Below are 15,386 nucleotides of genomic sequence, written 5' to 3' on the forward strand. Positions count from 1 at the left end.
GAAGGCTAAAAGGGCATTAATTGGAGCTTTAAAAAAGAAAAGAAAAAAGAAGTAACTAAATAGTTACTTTTCACAGTAACGCATTACTTTTTGGTGTAAGTAACTGAGTTAGTAACTGAGTTACTTTTGAAATGAAGTAACTAGTAACTGTAACTAGTTACTGCTTTTCAGTAACTAACCCAACACTGCAAACCACTAGGCCACTGAGTAAGGACACAATATTATGCAGAGGTGTGCTTATAACAATTTTTGTTGTAAGTTGATCTATATTTATTTCTCCTTTAGTGTTATGTTTTATTTAATGGTAATAAGGGTACATAATAAGTTAAGTTAAGTTAAGTTAAAGTACCAATGATTGTCACCTAATGTGGTGAAATTTGTTCTCTGTATTTGACCCATCCCCTTGTTCACCCCCTGGGAGGTGAGGGGAGCAGTGGGCAGCAGCGGTGCCGCGCCCGGGAATCATTTTTGGTGATGCCGTATATCACATACAACAACGTAACACAAACGTAAACAACACTAGCATAGCTATGTGAGCTACAGTGCTAACATAATACTCATATTTGAAAGGAGGAAAACAACATGATCAACATGTCTGTACTGGAGCTGACTGACAGATTGTTGTCGTGTCGGATAATTCGGGGATTCATTTTAGGATGTGTAGCAAAGCCTTTTTTTTTTTTTTGATTTTTTATTTGTATTTTTTTTTACCCAAAGGGGTTGGGTGTATACACAGTGGGTCGTGTCCATGGTGTAAGCAGTTTTCGAGTGCCTTTTCTCCCAACAAGTGAGGAAGATGATGGATTTTCCTCACGTTCGTCGCTCATAAAAAGGAACACATATTACTGCTATAAAAGTCAATTTTTGCATAATAGCTACACGTTTGCAGCCAATCGAGCGCAGGAATGACTTATAACTGGCTGTCATGACTCTTCCCACCCCCACATGGAGATTGCATCTACACTATGAGACATTGCCTGAGCTTTCACATATTATGTAACGAGTGGCGGCCTGAAGCATTGTGATGAATTATAACAGCTCCGCTCATGGGAAGGAGGCAACAACAGTCAAATAGTAACCATCGCCAAAGAAGACACTTTATTGTCATTTTTAGGATTATTATTCGAACTCTCCTGTTGCAGCATTGTGATTTAAAGTTGTTTTTTTTGACGTCTCAAAATGTGATAAACAGTATTAAACCATGAGAAAGTGTGGACAGAAGAGGAGAGCATTCATTCGGTTGCAGAGGATTAACTCTAATCCCTCTTTCTATCTTCCTGCAATGGCTCGGCTTTAATCTGCACATCCACCATGAAGCAACCTGCCTTTTCATTGGCTCCGTGGACGAGAGTTCACACGCTTTGCATTATGTTGCAAGTCGGCTAACTCAGGCACACCTGCACCATCCATCCATCCATCCATTTTCTACCGCTTATTCCCTTTTGGGGTCGCGGGGGGCGCTGGAGCCTATCTCAGCTACAATCGGGCAGAAGGCGGGGTACACCCTGAACAAGTCGCCACCTCATCGCAGCCTGCACCATCCAATGTGATCCAATACAAGAGAGAGAGTTTTATGCAAAAATTTAACCCAACGTCAACTAAAATAACTACCGTATTTTCCGGACCATAGGGCGCACCGGATTATAAGGTATATTGCCGATGAATGGTCTATTTTTTAGCTTTCTTCATATATAAGGCGCACCAGATTATAGGGCGCATTAAATGGTCATATTATTATTTTTTTTTTCTGAATGTAAAACACTTCCTTGTGGTCTACATCAGTGTTTTTCAACCTTTTCTGGGCCAAGGCACTTTTTTTTTCATTGAAAAAATCTTGAGGCACACCACCAGCAGAAAACATTGAAAAATTAAACTCAGCATCCGATATTGACAATAAAAAGTTGTTCTCGCAATTGTTGGATAATAATTCAACCGTGCACCACTATAGCTCTTGTCTCAAAGTAGGTGACCTGTCACGACCTGTCATAATCCCGCCGTGACTTATTTCGAATTTTTTGGTGTTTTCCTGTGTGTAGTGTTTTAGTTCTTGTCTTGCGCTCCTATTTTGTTGTTGATTGTCATGCCATGTATGGATGTACTTTGTGGACGCCGTCTTCTTCTCCACACGCTGTAAGTCTTTGCTGTCGTCCAGCATTTCTGTTTTTGTTTACTTTGCAGCCAGTTCAGTTTTCCCTCCGTTTTGCCATCCCTAAGCTTCAATGCCTTTCCTTAGCGGCACTTACCTTTTGTTTATTTTTGGTTTAAGCATTAGATACCTTTTTACCTCCACACTGCCTCCCGCTGTCGTCTGCATATTGTGATCACGACAAACCATGTTCCCGACATCTACAAAGCAATTCGCTACCTGCTGCCACCTACTGATATGGAAGAGTATTACACGGTTACTCTGCCGATCTCTAGACAGCACAGACACTCAACAATGGCACATTTGCGGATTATTGGTTTGCAAAAAATATTTTTAACCCAATTAGGTGAAATTACATAATCTCCCACGGCACACCAGACAATATCTCACGGTACACTAGTGTGCCGCGGCACAGTGGTTGAAAAACACTGGTCTACATAACATGTAATGGTGGTTCTTTGGTCAAAATGTTGCATAGATTATGTTTTACAGATCATCTTCAAGCCGCTTTCTGACAGTCGCGTCCGGGTGCGCCGTTTTGTGGGCGGTCTTATTTACATTGCTCACCTTCTCCCCGTCATCTTTGTTGTAGCAGTGTAGCGTGCAAGGACGGGAGTGGAAGAAGTGTCAAAATGGAGCTAACTGTTTTAATGACATTCAGATTTTACTTCAATCAATAACGGAGCAGCATCTCCTCATCCGGAAACAACAACACCGGAAATGTGTCCCGTGAAAAACTGTCCGACCGGAATTCTAATAACTAAAGTTCCTTGGGTGAATAATGTAAACTCACTATACCGGTATGTTTTAGCGCTTTCATGGCGAGTTTACTGACAGATATAAGTAAGAACTTTACACTACTTTATGATAGAAATAGCATCAGCGCAGGATGAATGCCACATAACAAGAAGATAGAGAAAAAGAAGAAGCTTATCGACTACGGTGTCGGCACGGACTACAAAGGCGGACTCGCGTAATTTTTCAGGATTTATGCAGATCCCAAATACAGATCAGCACGTACCAAAAGGTAAGAAAAGTTGCTTTTGCATAATATTGCGAAACAAAACGCCAGATATTATGTTTTACCCTATACACACACCATAATAATACTTGTATGTTGAAGCACATCAAACGGTGCAGCCTACACTTATCTCTTATGTTTGACTGCCATCTACTGGCATACTTGCCAACCATCCCGGATTTTCCGGGAGACTCCCGAAATTCAGCGCCCTTCCCGAAAACCTCCCGGGACAAATTTTCTCCCAAAAATCTCCCGAAATTCAGGCGGAGCTGGAGGCCACGCCCCCTCCAGCTCCATGCGAACTTGAGTGACGTGTCGACAGCCTGTTTTCACGTCCGCTTTCCCACAATATAAACAGCGTGCCTGCCCAATCACGTTATAACTGTAGAATGGTCGAGGGCGAGTTATTGGTTTCTTATGTGGGTTTATTGTTAGGCAGTTTCATTAACGTCCTCCCAGCGCAGTAACAACACACAACAATAGTCACGTTTTCGTCTACTGTAAAGCAGTTTGTCTGCCATAAACAGAAATGTTGTGACACTCTTAAACAGGACAATACTGCCATCTACTGTACATGCATATGTGACAATAACATCTAGGGCTTTTAGAGAGTGCAGTGCACAACTGCGCACACAACAAGGAGACGAAGCAGAATGCATCATCAGAGAGGGTGTGTATATATATATATATATATATATATATATATATATATATATATATATATATATATATATATATATATATATATATATGATAGAATAAATATTTATATATATGAAATACTTGGTGAATTCTAGCTGTAAATATACTCCTCTCCTCTTAACCACGCCCCCAACCACGCCCCCACCCCACCCCCGACCACAATTTTTTTTTGACATGCCTCAAAACAGCAGCTTGGAATTTGGGACATGCTCTCCCTGAAAGAGCATGAGAAGGTTGAGGTGGGCGAGGTTGGGGGGGCGGGGTTGAGGTGTGTGGGGGGTTAGGGGGTAGCGGGGGGTGTATATTGTACTGTCCCGGAAGAGTTAGTGCTGCAAGGGGTTCTGGGTATTTGTTCTGTTGTGTTTATGTTGTGTTACGGTGCGGATGTTCTCCCGAAATGTGTTTGTCATTCTTGTTTGGTGTGGGTTCACAGTGTGGCGCATATTTGTAACAGTGTTGAAGTTGTTTGTACGGCCACCCTCAGTGTGACCTGTATGGCTGTTGAGCAAGTATGCGTTGCATTCACTTGTGTGTGTCAAAAGCCGTAGATATTATGTGATTGGGCCGGCACGCAAATGCAGTGCTTTTAAGGCACGCCCCCAATATTGTTGTCTGGGTGGAAATCGGGAGAAATTCGGGAGGGGCACTGAAATTCGGGAGGGTTGGCAAGTATGACTGGGAGACACAACTGCTCTGTACTTCTCCCTACGTCCGTGTACCACTCCGTACAGCGGCGTTTTAAAAAGTCATACATTTTACTTTTTGAAACCGATACCGATAATTTCCGATATTACATTTTAAAGCATTTATCGGCCGATAATATCAGCAGTCCGATATTATCGGACATCTCTACTTAAATTCCTTTAAAAAGTTTCACAAGGCACTTGTACTCAAAGTTAAATAATGCCTATATTTGTTCATGTCACTTCTTTTTACACTTGTGTGGCAAGTAGTAACCTCCTGGGAAACCAGCGCCCTCTGCAGTGGACATTTGTGTGATGCATAACAGCGCAAGATTAAACTCTGACAAAAAGAAGATAGACTAAAACAAATGTCCACTGCACTGGACATTGTGTTTCAGGTGGATTGCGCCAGAAGTATTCCTCAAAATATTGCAAATATGAAATTTAAGGTTTTAGGATGGTCGCAGCTTGAACCTACAACAGATTAGTTTTTCCATCCTTGTACTTGGTGTACTTAGATGGTCTTTGACTTAAAGTTTTTGAGGATGATGATTAAGACCTGCAGTCAGCAGCATCTGTCCCCCTTTAAAATTGCATCATGTTGGCAAAATGCGTTCAAAGCGTTTTTTAAATGACACTGTCGCATACTGCTTCAAATGGGCACACACACACACACACACACACACACACACACACACACACACACACACACACACACACACACACACACACACACACACACACACACACACGTACACACACCCACACACCCACACACATTCGCACAATACAATGTTTATGGTTATGCAAGAAGCTAAATACAGTGTGTTGATAACAAACATAAGGATATAGTAAAGATGCACATAAGGATGCTACACATCAGTGAGTTTGATTTGTCATGTCAGCTGGTGGAGACACACTCACGCTCCGTCCTGATGTTACATAATAAACAAAAGCCTGCAGGGGCACTAGGACTATGCTGCTCATAAAAGCAAATATGTAAACAATACACATGAACACCACCAGACATTATCAGTAAAAAAAATGCTCACAGTGTCTTGCTGTGTGTTTGCAGAGATTTCCTTCCACGCGGTTCTGGCATTGTGACTCGTCGACCTTTGGTCCTGCAACTGATGAACTGTCCCACAGGTGAGAACCAAATGCGAATCTAAAATTGCTTTAAATTGTACTTCAAAGCAGTAATTATTCGCCCTGAATGTTAAAAGCCATAGTCTAGTCCAGGGGTCCCCAAACTGATATATGTATATATATATATATATATATATATATATATATATATATATATATATATATATATATATATATATATATATATATATATATATATATATATATATATATATATATATATATAAATATATATATATATATATATATATATATATATATATACTGTATATATATGTATATAGACTCTGTATATATACAGTATATATCTATGTATAAAAAAAATATATATATATATGTATATATGTATATTTTATATATATATATATATATATATATATATATATATATATATATATATATATATATATATATATATATATATATATACAGAGTCCAAAATCTTAGTTAAAAAGTAAAAAAAACAAAAACAAAAACAAAAACAAAACAAACACAAAAAAAAAAAAAAATATATATATATATATATATACTTTTGTTAAGTTATGTACTTAACAAAAAAAAGGTGAAATAACTGAAAACATGTTTTATATTCTAGTTTCTTCAAAATAGCCACCCTTTTGCTCTGATTACTGCTGTGCACACTCTTGGCATTCTCTCGATGAGCTTCAAGCTCACCTGTGAAGTGAAAACCATTTCAGGTGACTACCTCTTGAAGGTCATCGAGAGAATGCCAAGAAAAAGTAATCAGAGCAAAGGGTGGCTATTTTGAAGAAATGTCACGTTATCGATGGGAAAATGCATTTTTAAACAATATGATTTGCCTGAGCAGCTAGGAGACACCGAGAGTAACAAGCGGTAGAAAATGGATTAGAAAGGACAGATTTAAAATAATAACAATAATTAAAGATGTCTGATAATATCGGACTGGCGATATTATCGGCCGATAAATACCGGAAATTATCGGTATCGGTTTCAAAATTATCGGTATTGGTTTCAAAAAGTAAAATTTATGACTTTTTAAAACGCCACTGTGTACACAGATGTAGGGAGAAGTACAGAGTGCCAATAAATCTTAAAGGTACTGCCTTTGCGTGCCGGCCCAGTCACATAATACCTACGGAGTTTCACACACACAAGTGAATGCCATCCATACTTGGTCAACAGCCATACAGGTCACACTGACGGTGGCCGTATAAACAACTGTAACACTGTTACAAATATGCGCCACACTGTGAATCCACACCAAACAAGAATGACAAACACATTTCGGGAGAACATCCGCACCGTAACACAACATAAACACAACAGAACAAATACCCAGAACCCCTTGCAGCACTAACTCTTCCGGGACGCTACAATACACTGCAGCTGGATGGAGATACCGTAGAAATCTGCTTTCCAAGGTGAATGCTGTACATTATTTTGACATTACTTCATAGAACTACTGTAGTTGTTTTTGATACAACATTTGTTATCTGGAAGTTTGCTTTTCATATTATAGTGCATGTTACATCTTAAGATTGGGGTGTTGTTTTTGCAAAATAATAATTTCATTTGAATTCATTTAAATGGGGAACATTGATTTGAGATAGAAGTATTTTAGGTTACGAAATCCGTCACGGAACCAGTTAATCTCACAAACTGAGTTATCACTGTAGTGTAATATAGTGAATGGCCGGTATTTATATAACGGTTTACTAGAGCTGCACGATACCCAAAGTGCTTTACATTATACATCACATTCATCCATTCACACACTCATGCCATGCAAAGCGCTAACCACGACCTATCAGAAGTAAGGTGGGTGAAGGGTCTTGCCCAACAACACAACGGCCGTGACTAGGTTTAAAAAAAAGGCACCCCCTTGAAACGGTTAAGGTCATATCTGACAAACAGAACTTTTAAAATCCAAATTGATGATTCGGCTTGTTCTATGGTGTCCCTCAGGGTTCAATTCTAGGACCAATCCTGTTCTCAGTGTACATCCTGCCCATTCAACACATTTAAAAAAAACATAATATATCATATCATCTTTATGCGGATGATACGCAAATACTGTATATGTCCCTTTAAAAAAAAAAAGTGACACAAGTTTAAAATCACTTTTAAATTGTCCTGATAACATAAAAGCATGGTTGGCAGTAAACTTTCTAAACTTAAATGAGACCGAAACAATGAAATGAAACAAAACGGAAATTATTTTATTCGACTCCAAAGTCAAACAGAATGCTCCCCCCAGTGACCTGGACCCCCCGATGCCTTATTTAAAATCCACAGTCACAAATCTTGATTTAAGTTCGACAATGCTTTTAAATTGGAACATCAGATTAAACTCCGTTGTTCGATGTAGTTTTTATCATCTAAGACTTATAGCAAAAATGTAATCAGTTTTATCTTTTGACGAATTTGAGCGGGTAATCCATGCTTTTTATTTCATCACATTTGGACTACTGCAACTCCCTCTACGTTGGAATAACCCAGGCCTGTATCGCTCGATTGCAGTTAGTCCAAAATGCTGCTGCTCGCCTTATAACTGGAACTAAAAAATATGAACACATTACCCCCCATTTTAGCATCCCTTCACTGGCTCCCAGTTCATTTTAGAATTCATTTGAAAATATTGTTGTTTGTTTTTAAATCTCTCAATGGATTAGCGCCACAATATATGTCAGACCTTTTAAAAATGTACACCCCCACAAGGTCTCTGAGGTCAGCTGATCAGTTTCTTCTTGTCGTCCCAAAAACCCGTTTAAAATCCAGAGGTGATCGTGCATTTTATGCTGTGGCTCCAAAACTTTGGAAAAATATCTCTCTTGCTATTCGAACAACTCCCTCTTTAATGAGTTTTAAATCACGTATTAAAACATATTTTTACTCTTTGGCTTTTAAACCAGCGTGAGAGTTGTGTGATTTTAGTCTATTTTCTTTTCTTTGATGTATTTGATGTATTTATTCCTTTATAGTTAAATGTTTTATATTACTGACTCTCTTACCATGAATTGATTAACGTGGACTCCGACTTAAACAAGTTGAAAAACTTATTCGGGTGTTACCATTTAGTGGTCAATTGCACGGAATATGTACTGTACTGTGCAATCTACTAATAAAAGTTCCAATCAATCAATGTCTCAACTTCTGTGCAGCACTTTGTGAAACTTATATTGTTTTTTTGAAATATGCTATATAGATAAAGTGGATTGGATTGGATTAGGATGGTGGAAGCTGAATACGAACCAGGAACCAAGTTCCCAGAAGGCTGCCATCTGCGCTAGACTGCCAAAATATCCAATTATCCAAACATATGTCTTATTAATGATTTAAAAATGTTCTAAGGGCCAATGAAAAAACAAGCTGTGGGCCAAAAATGGCCCCCAGGCCAGACTTGGGCACCTTTGTACTAGTTACAATGGATTTTTTATTATCCAGACCAGGGGTGCTCATTACGTCGATCGCGATCTACCGGTCGATCGTGGAGGGTGTGTCAGTCGATCACCAGCCAGGCATTAAAAAAATAGTCCTAAAAATGAGCGATCATAAATCTTCACTATGACGTCACTTTCGTCACTTAATTGACATTCACGGCACCCGAGGGTCTTCTGAGATGACGCTGGCTGCTGCCAGCTCATTAAAATTACCAACAGGAAGGCGAGAAACACTTTATTTCAACAGACTCTGGCGCCGTACCTGTCGTCAAAACTCCAAAGACCGACTGCACAGTTGCACAATAAAAGCTCTGCTTCATCCTGCCTGCGCTAACAAAATAAGAGTCTCAGAAAGCTGGCGTGCACAAGCTAGCAAGCTACGGAGTTTGCCAACAATGTATTTCTTGTAAAGTGTATACAAAGAAGTACGGAAGCTGGATAAATAAGATGCCAAAAACCAACCACTTTCATGTGGTATTGGACAGAAAGGACGACTTTTTTTCTCCTCCATTCGAAAATGCGGACGTTATCAGCACTACTGTCTGATTCCAATCAATGCAAAAGTCATCAGAATCAGGTAATACACCAACCTATATTCTTGTCTTCATGAAAGAAAGGAATCTATAAGTGTTAAACATGCTTGTATTATCTTTAAACACCTTTAACTTATTAACAATATTAACTATATGTGTTAAACATGCTTGTATTATCATTAAACACCTTTAACTTATTAACAATATTAACTATATGTGTTAAACATGCTTGTATTATCATTAAACACCTTTAATTTATTAACAATATTAACTATATGTGTTAAACATGCTTGCATTATCATTAAACATCTTTAAGTTGTTAACAATATTAACTATATGTGTTAAACATGCTTGCATTATCTTTAAACACCTTTAACTTATTAACAACATTAACTATATGTGTTAAACATGCTTGTATTATCTTTAAACACCTTTAACTTATTACCAATATTAACTATATGTGTTAAACATTCTTGTATTATCATTAAACACCTTTAACTTATTAACAATATTAACTATATGTGTTAAACATGCTTGTATTATCATTAAACATCTTTAACTTGTTAACAATATTAACTATATGCGTTAAACATGCTTGTATTATCATTAAACACCTTTACTTGTTAACAATATTAACTATAAGTGTTAAACATGCTTGTATTATCTTTAAACACCTTTAAGTTGTTAACAATAGTAACTATATGTGTTAAACATGCTTGTATTATCTTTAAACACCTTTAACTTATTACCAATATTAACTATATGTGTTAAACATTCTTGTATTATCATTAAACACCTTTAATTTATTAACAATATTAACTATATGTGTTAAACATGCTTGCATTATCATTAAACATCTTTAAGTTGTTAACAATATTAACTATATGTGTTAAACATGCTTGCATTATCTTTAAACACCTTTAACTTATTAACAACATTAACTATATGTGTTAAACATGCTTGTGTTATCTTTAAACACCTTTAACTTGTTAACAATATTAACTATATGTATTAAACATACTTGTATTTTCATTAAACACCTTTAATTTATTAACAATATTAACTACATGTGTTAAACATGCTTGTATTATCATTAAACACCTTTAACTTGTTAACAATGTTAACGATATGTATTAAACATACTTGTATTATCATTAAACACCTTTAATTTTTATTAACAATATTAACTATATGTGTTAAACATGCTTGTATTATCATTAAACACCTTTAACTTGTTAACAAAAACATATATTTCATAAAGAAGTAAATATAAATTATATATATATGAATGAGGTAGATCCCCACGACTTGATCAATTGAAAAGTAGCTCGCCTGCAGAAAAAGTGTGAGCACCCCTGATCCAGACTGAAATTCTGGGCAACGTACTTGGAGGGCTTGAGACTATTGCCCCCTCTGCTGGTTGTTGTAAAGTACTTGAAACTCATTCTGCTGCTCTATTGCTCAAAATAGTTTTCAAATCGACCGAGAGCTCACTTGTATCGATGTACTATAATGTCTATTTCACCTAAAATTGACATGATTAACCAAACCAAATGTCAATTTGGTCTTCTTTTGTGTTTTCTAGAGTATGCCGAGTTCCTCCACTGTAAGGGCAAAAAGTTCACAGATTTCGATGAGGTTCGACAGGAGATTGAGGGTGAGACTGACCGCATGACGGGCGCCAACAAGGGCATCTCGCCCGTTCCCATCAACCTGCGGGTTTACTCCCCCCATGGTGAGGCCTGATCCTTCTCATACATAAAGTCATACACAGCAATCGTTTGACGATTGATCTCTAAATGTATACATTTCTCCTCTTCTAGTGCTCAACCTGACACTGGTGGACCTCCCGGGCATGACCAAGGTGCCCGTGGGCGACCAGCCAGCCGACATCGAGGCTCAGATTCGAGAAATGTTGATGCAGTTCGTCACCAAGGACAACTGCCTGATGCTCGCCGTCTCGCCGGCTAACTCAGATTTGGCCAACTCGGATGCTTTGAAGATTGCCAAAGAGGTCGACCCTCAGGGTGAGTTCATGCCTATGATCTGTAAATATTGTTTGTGTAATTGTAGCCAATTCCATTTTAGATGTTGTTTTATATTTGTTTCACCTATTTAAAACGAAACAAATATTAAAAATACAATGTTTTCTTGTTGTAATTATGTATTACCATTTATTTTATTTACAAAAATCACAAATAATGTTAATCAGTCTAATAAAAGAAAATAGAACAGGCCCAAACCTAATCCCAGTTTTGCAATACTTATATTATATACATTTACAAAGAAATTGGGAAGACATACAAATACAAAACTAAAAAAAATGAATAATAGAAACAACAATATTAATTAATAACAATAATAATAACAACATCAATAGAATACGATATACTTTATTGAACCCGCAATAGGGAATTTACATGGTTGCAGTGCAGATTCAAAAGGTCCCCAGAAAATAAGGTAAAAACACATAAAATCAAGGGGGAAACATTAAATTCAATTTTTAACTTTCCTGAAGGAATCAATAAAGTACTATGTGTCTATCTATCTATCCATCTATCTATCTGTCGATCTATCTGTCTGTCTGTCTATCTATCTATCTATCTATCTATCTATCTATCTATCTATCTATCTATCTATCTATCTATCTATCTATCCATCCATCCATCCATCCATCCATCCATCCATCCATCCATCCATCCATCCATCCATCCATCCATCCATCCATCCATCCATCCATCCATCCATCTATCTATCTATCTATCTAAAGAATGCAAATGACATAAATAATTAAAGAGAGCACAGAGCTGATGCAACCGCCTGACACTTTAGTGATAAAATGAACTGGAAATCTAATGTAAAAAAATATACAACATACAGTTGCAAGAAACACGTCAATAATGAATAAAGCAAAATATGTTTTGGACCAAAAAACACTCCATATTCTCCACTGCTCGCTAGTGTTGCTATATGTGTCTACGTTATTGTGCAGAAATATGGGGAAATAACTACTAAAGTATGCTTCATTTACTACACAATGTTGGCTATAGAAAACATACAAACTCTTTATTTATTGAATGAAAAACATTGAAATGTACTGTCTTGGTGCATTTGCAAACAGCTAAAATTATGTACAAAGCAAACTATAACCTGCTACCCAATAATATGCAACAATTATATATTATCGGGGCGGTATGGCTCGTTTGGTAGAGCGGCTGTACCAGCAACTTGAGGGTTGCAGGTTCGATCCCCGCTTCCGCCATCCTAGTCACTGCCGTTGTGTCCTTGGGCAAGACACTTTACCCACCTGCTCTCAGTGCCACCCACACTGGTTTAAATGTAACTTAGATATTGGGTTTCACTATGTAAAGCGCTTTGAGTCACTAGAGAAAAGCGCTATATAAATATAATTCACTTCACTTCACTATTTTTCAGTAAAAGAGGAGTAATACAATCTAGATTAAAACCGCTGTATGCTCGTACAACACTTAAAACATTTCGCATATCAGTTTGCGGAATTTAATTATGGAAGTACTAATATAATTGAGTTTAGGAACTGTTTAAACCTGTGGTCCCCAACCACCGGGCCGTGGCCCGGTACCGGTCCGTGGATCGATTGGTACCGGTCCGCACAAGAAATAAAAAATAAAAAAATGTTTTTAATATTTATTTTTATTTTTATTATTTTTATTAAATAGCATAAAAAAACACAAGATACACTTACATTTAGTGCACCAACCCAAAAAACCTCCCTCCCCCATTTACACTCATTCGCACAAAAGGGTTGTTTCTTTCTGTTATTATTATTTCTGGTTTCTACATTATATATCAATATATATCAAAACAGTCTACAGGGATACAGTCCGTAAGCACACATAATTATATTTTTTTATGACCAAAAAGTCACCGGTCATTTTCAAGCGTTGACCGGTCCGCAGTTACAAAAAGGTTGGGGACCAGTGGTTTAAACTACAAGTGTTCACAAAGTACAAAGAAGAAGACTTATAATAAATATCTTGAACCTCTTTTTGAAAAAAATGTGATAATCCCATTTGTTTCCTCGATGAACCATAAATTACTTAACTATTTATTTATGATAACTAATTTTTGTGTATATGTTTATATGTCTAATATTTATTTATGTATTTAATAATTGTTTACTTACTTATTGTATATTACTGTATTTATTTACCCATTTATTTATTCACTGTTGCGACACAAATACAGAACAAACAAATGGGATAAAACTGCTATGATACAAAAAGGGGTAGGCCTGTATCCATCCATCCATCCATTTTTTACTACCGCTTGTCCCTTTTTGGGGTCGCGGGGCCTATAATGTTATTCATTTTCTCTACCTACAGTAGAAAAATGTATATCTTGACAAAAAAACAAAAAAATACAATGATTTGTGTGTTGTTTGGGAACAATTGGTAATGGTTAAGTGCAGTAAAACCTTTCATGAACTCAACTCACCTTAATGTGTGTTTCGAAATTTGTGTTGGACGTCTTAGATGAAGAGAGAAGTTATGATTTTGGTTTACAACTAAAAACTAAGGTTTTGGGCATTGTTTTCTCTAAATGCATACATTTGTCTAAATATGGCGAAGGACACACATTATTGTGGGTTTCCTGCACATCTGCAAAGGAAAAATCTAATATGCGGGAGGGAATCCCTCTGTTATTTTCAAGTATGTTTTTTTTTTTTTGAGTCGTCAGCTTGGAGCGTCCCTCTTTCTCCGACTCCCTCGTCATCATGTTACATGAGTGTGTGACGATTTTGCTTACGAGTTTCGATGACCCGCCTTACCTTGCCTCTGATAGGCCAGTCCGTAATGTATCGCCCTAACCTTAGCCAATTGTGCCTCATCACACGAACACCAACCAATCATCATGGATTTTCTCCGTATAAAGTTAAGTTAAAGTTAAAGTCCCAACAATAGTCACACACAGTATGTATGGATATTCTCATTCATCCAGGTCATTTTATTTTCTCTGTATTTTTTTGGCTTGGATTCGCAGTCCATTTTCTCTCTTTGTAGCTAATTGTAGCTTTGATGTAAGCTAACTCGCTACATGGGTCTAAAAGTAGCTAAGCTACAGGAAAAGCTACTCGTTAAAAAAGTAGCTAAACTACTGGAAAATGTAGCTAAGCTACATAGCTTAGCTACATGTAGCTTGTTACTGCCCATCACTGCAAGTAAATAATGACAAGTAAATAAAGCGTATAAATAATAAAAGCCTATAATAGTGTGTATTATATTACTACTAATAATAGTGAATTCCTACTAGATAGACTATTTATATTGTAAAACTAAAATATAACTTAAATTAAATTTAAAACTTGTTCTATCTCGCTACATGGGTCTAAAAGTAGCTAAGCTACAGGAAAAGCTACTTGTTAAAAAAGTAGCTAAGCTACCACCAAGCTACTAGGATATGTAGTTAAGCTACGTAGCTTAGCTACTTGTAGCTTGTTACTGGCCATCACTGCAAGTAAATAATGACAAGTAAATAAAGCTTATAAATAATAAAAGGATATCATAGTGTGTATTATATTACTACTATTATTACAGTACTAATAATAATAGTGAATTCCTACTAGATAGACCAGGGGTGTCGAGGGCCAGGTCGCAGTTATTAAATGTATTCACCTCATGATATTATAAAATTAATTGCTGTGCATTTGATTATTATATTTGTATTACATACACTGTAAAAAAATAAATA

The 15,386-nt window shown here is 36.9% G+C and overlaps 1 protein-coding gene across 13 annotated transcripts in view; it reads left to right on the forward strand.

The window, feature by feature from the left end:
• The window catches only part of dnm1a (dynamin 1a), a 136,295-nt gene that overhangs the window by 13,040 nt on the left and 107,869 nt on the right, over nt 1-15,386 (forward strand). For all 13 annotated transcript variants that reach the window (XR_009811432.2, XM_061927145.2, XM_061927140.2 and 10 more), the window contains exons 2-4: nt 5,628-5,701; nt 11,242-11,391; nt 11,480-11,683. Coding sequence is in view for 12 of the 13 variants with exons in the window: in XM_061927145.2 (XP_061783129.1) it covers nt 5,628-5,701; nt 11,242-11,391; nt 11,480-11,683 (428 nt within the window). In the remaining variant the exon portion in view is untranslated. The remainder of the gene's footprint in view (nt 1-5,627; nt 5,702-11,241; nt 11,392-11,479; nt 11,684-15,386) is intronic.

The sequence above is a fragment of the Nerophis lumbriciformis genome, linkage group LG32 (genome assembly GCF_033978685.3).
Source record: "Nerophis lumbriciformis linkage group LG32, RoL_Nlum_v2.1, whole genome shotgun sequence".
NCBI lineage: Eukaryota > Metazoa > Chordata > Actinopteri > Syngnathiformes > Syngnathidae > Nerophis > Nerophis lumbriciformis.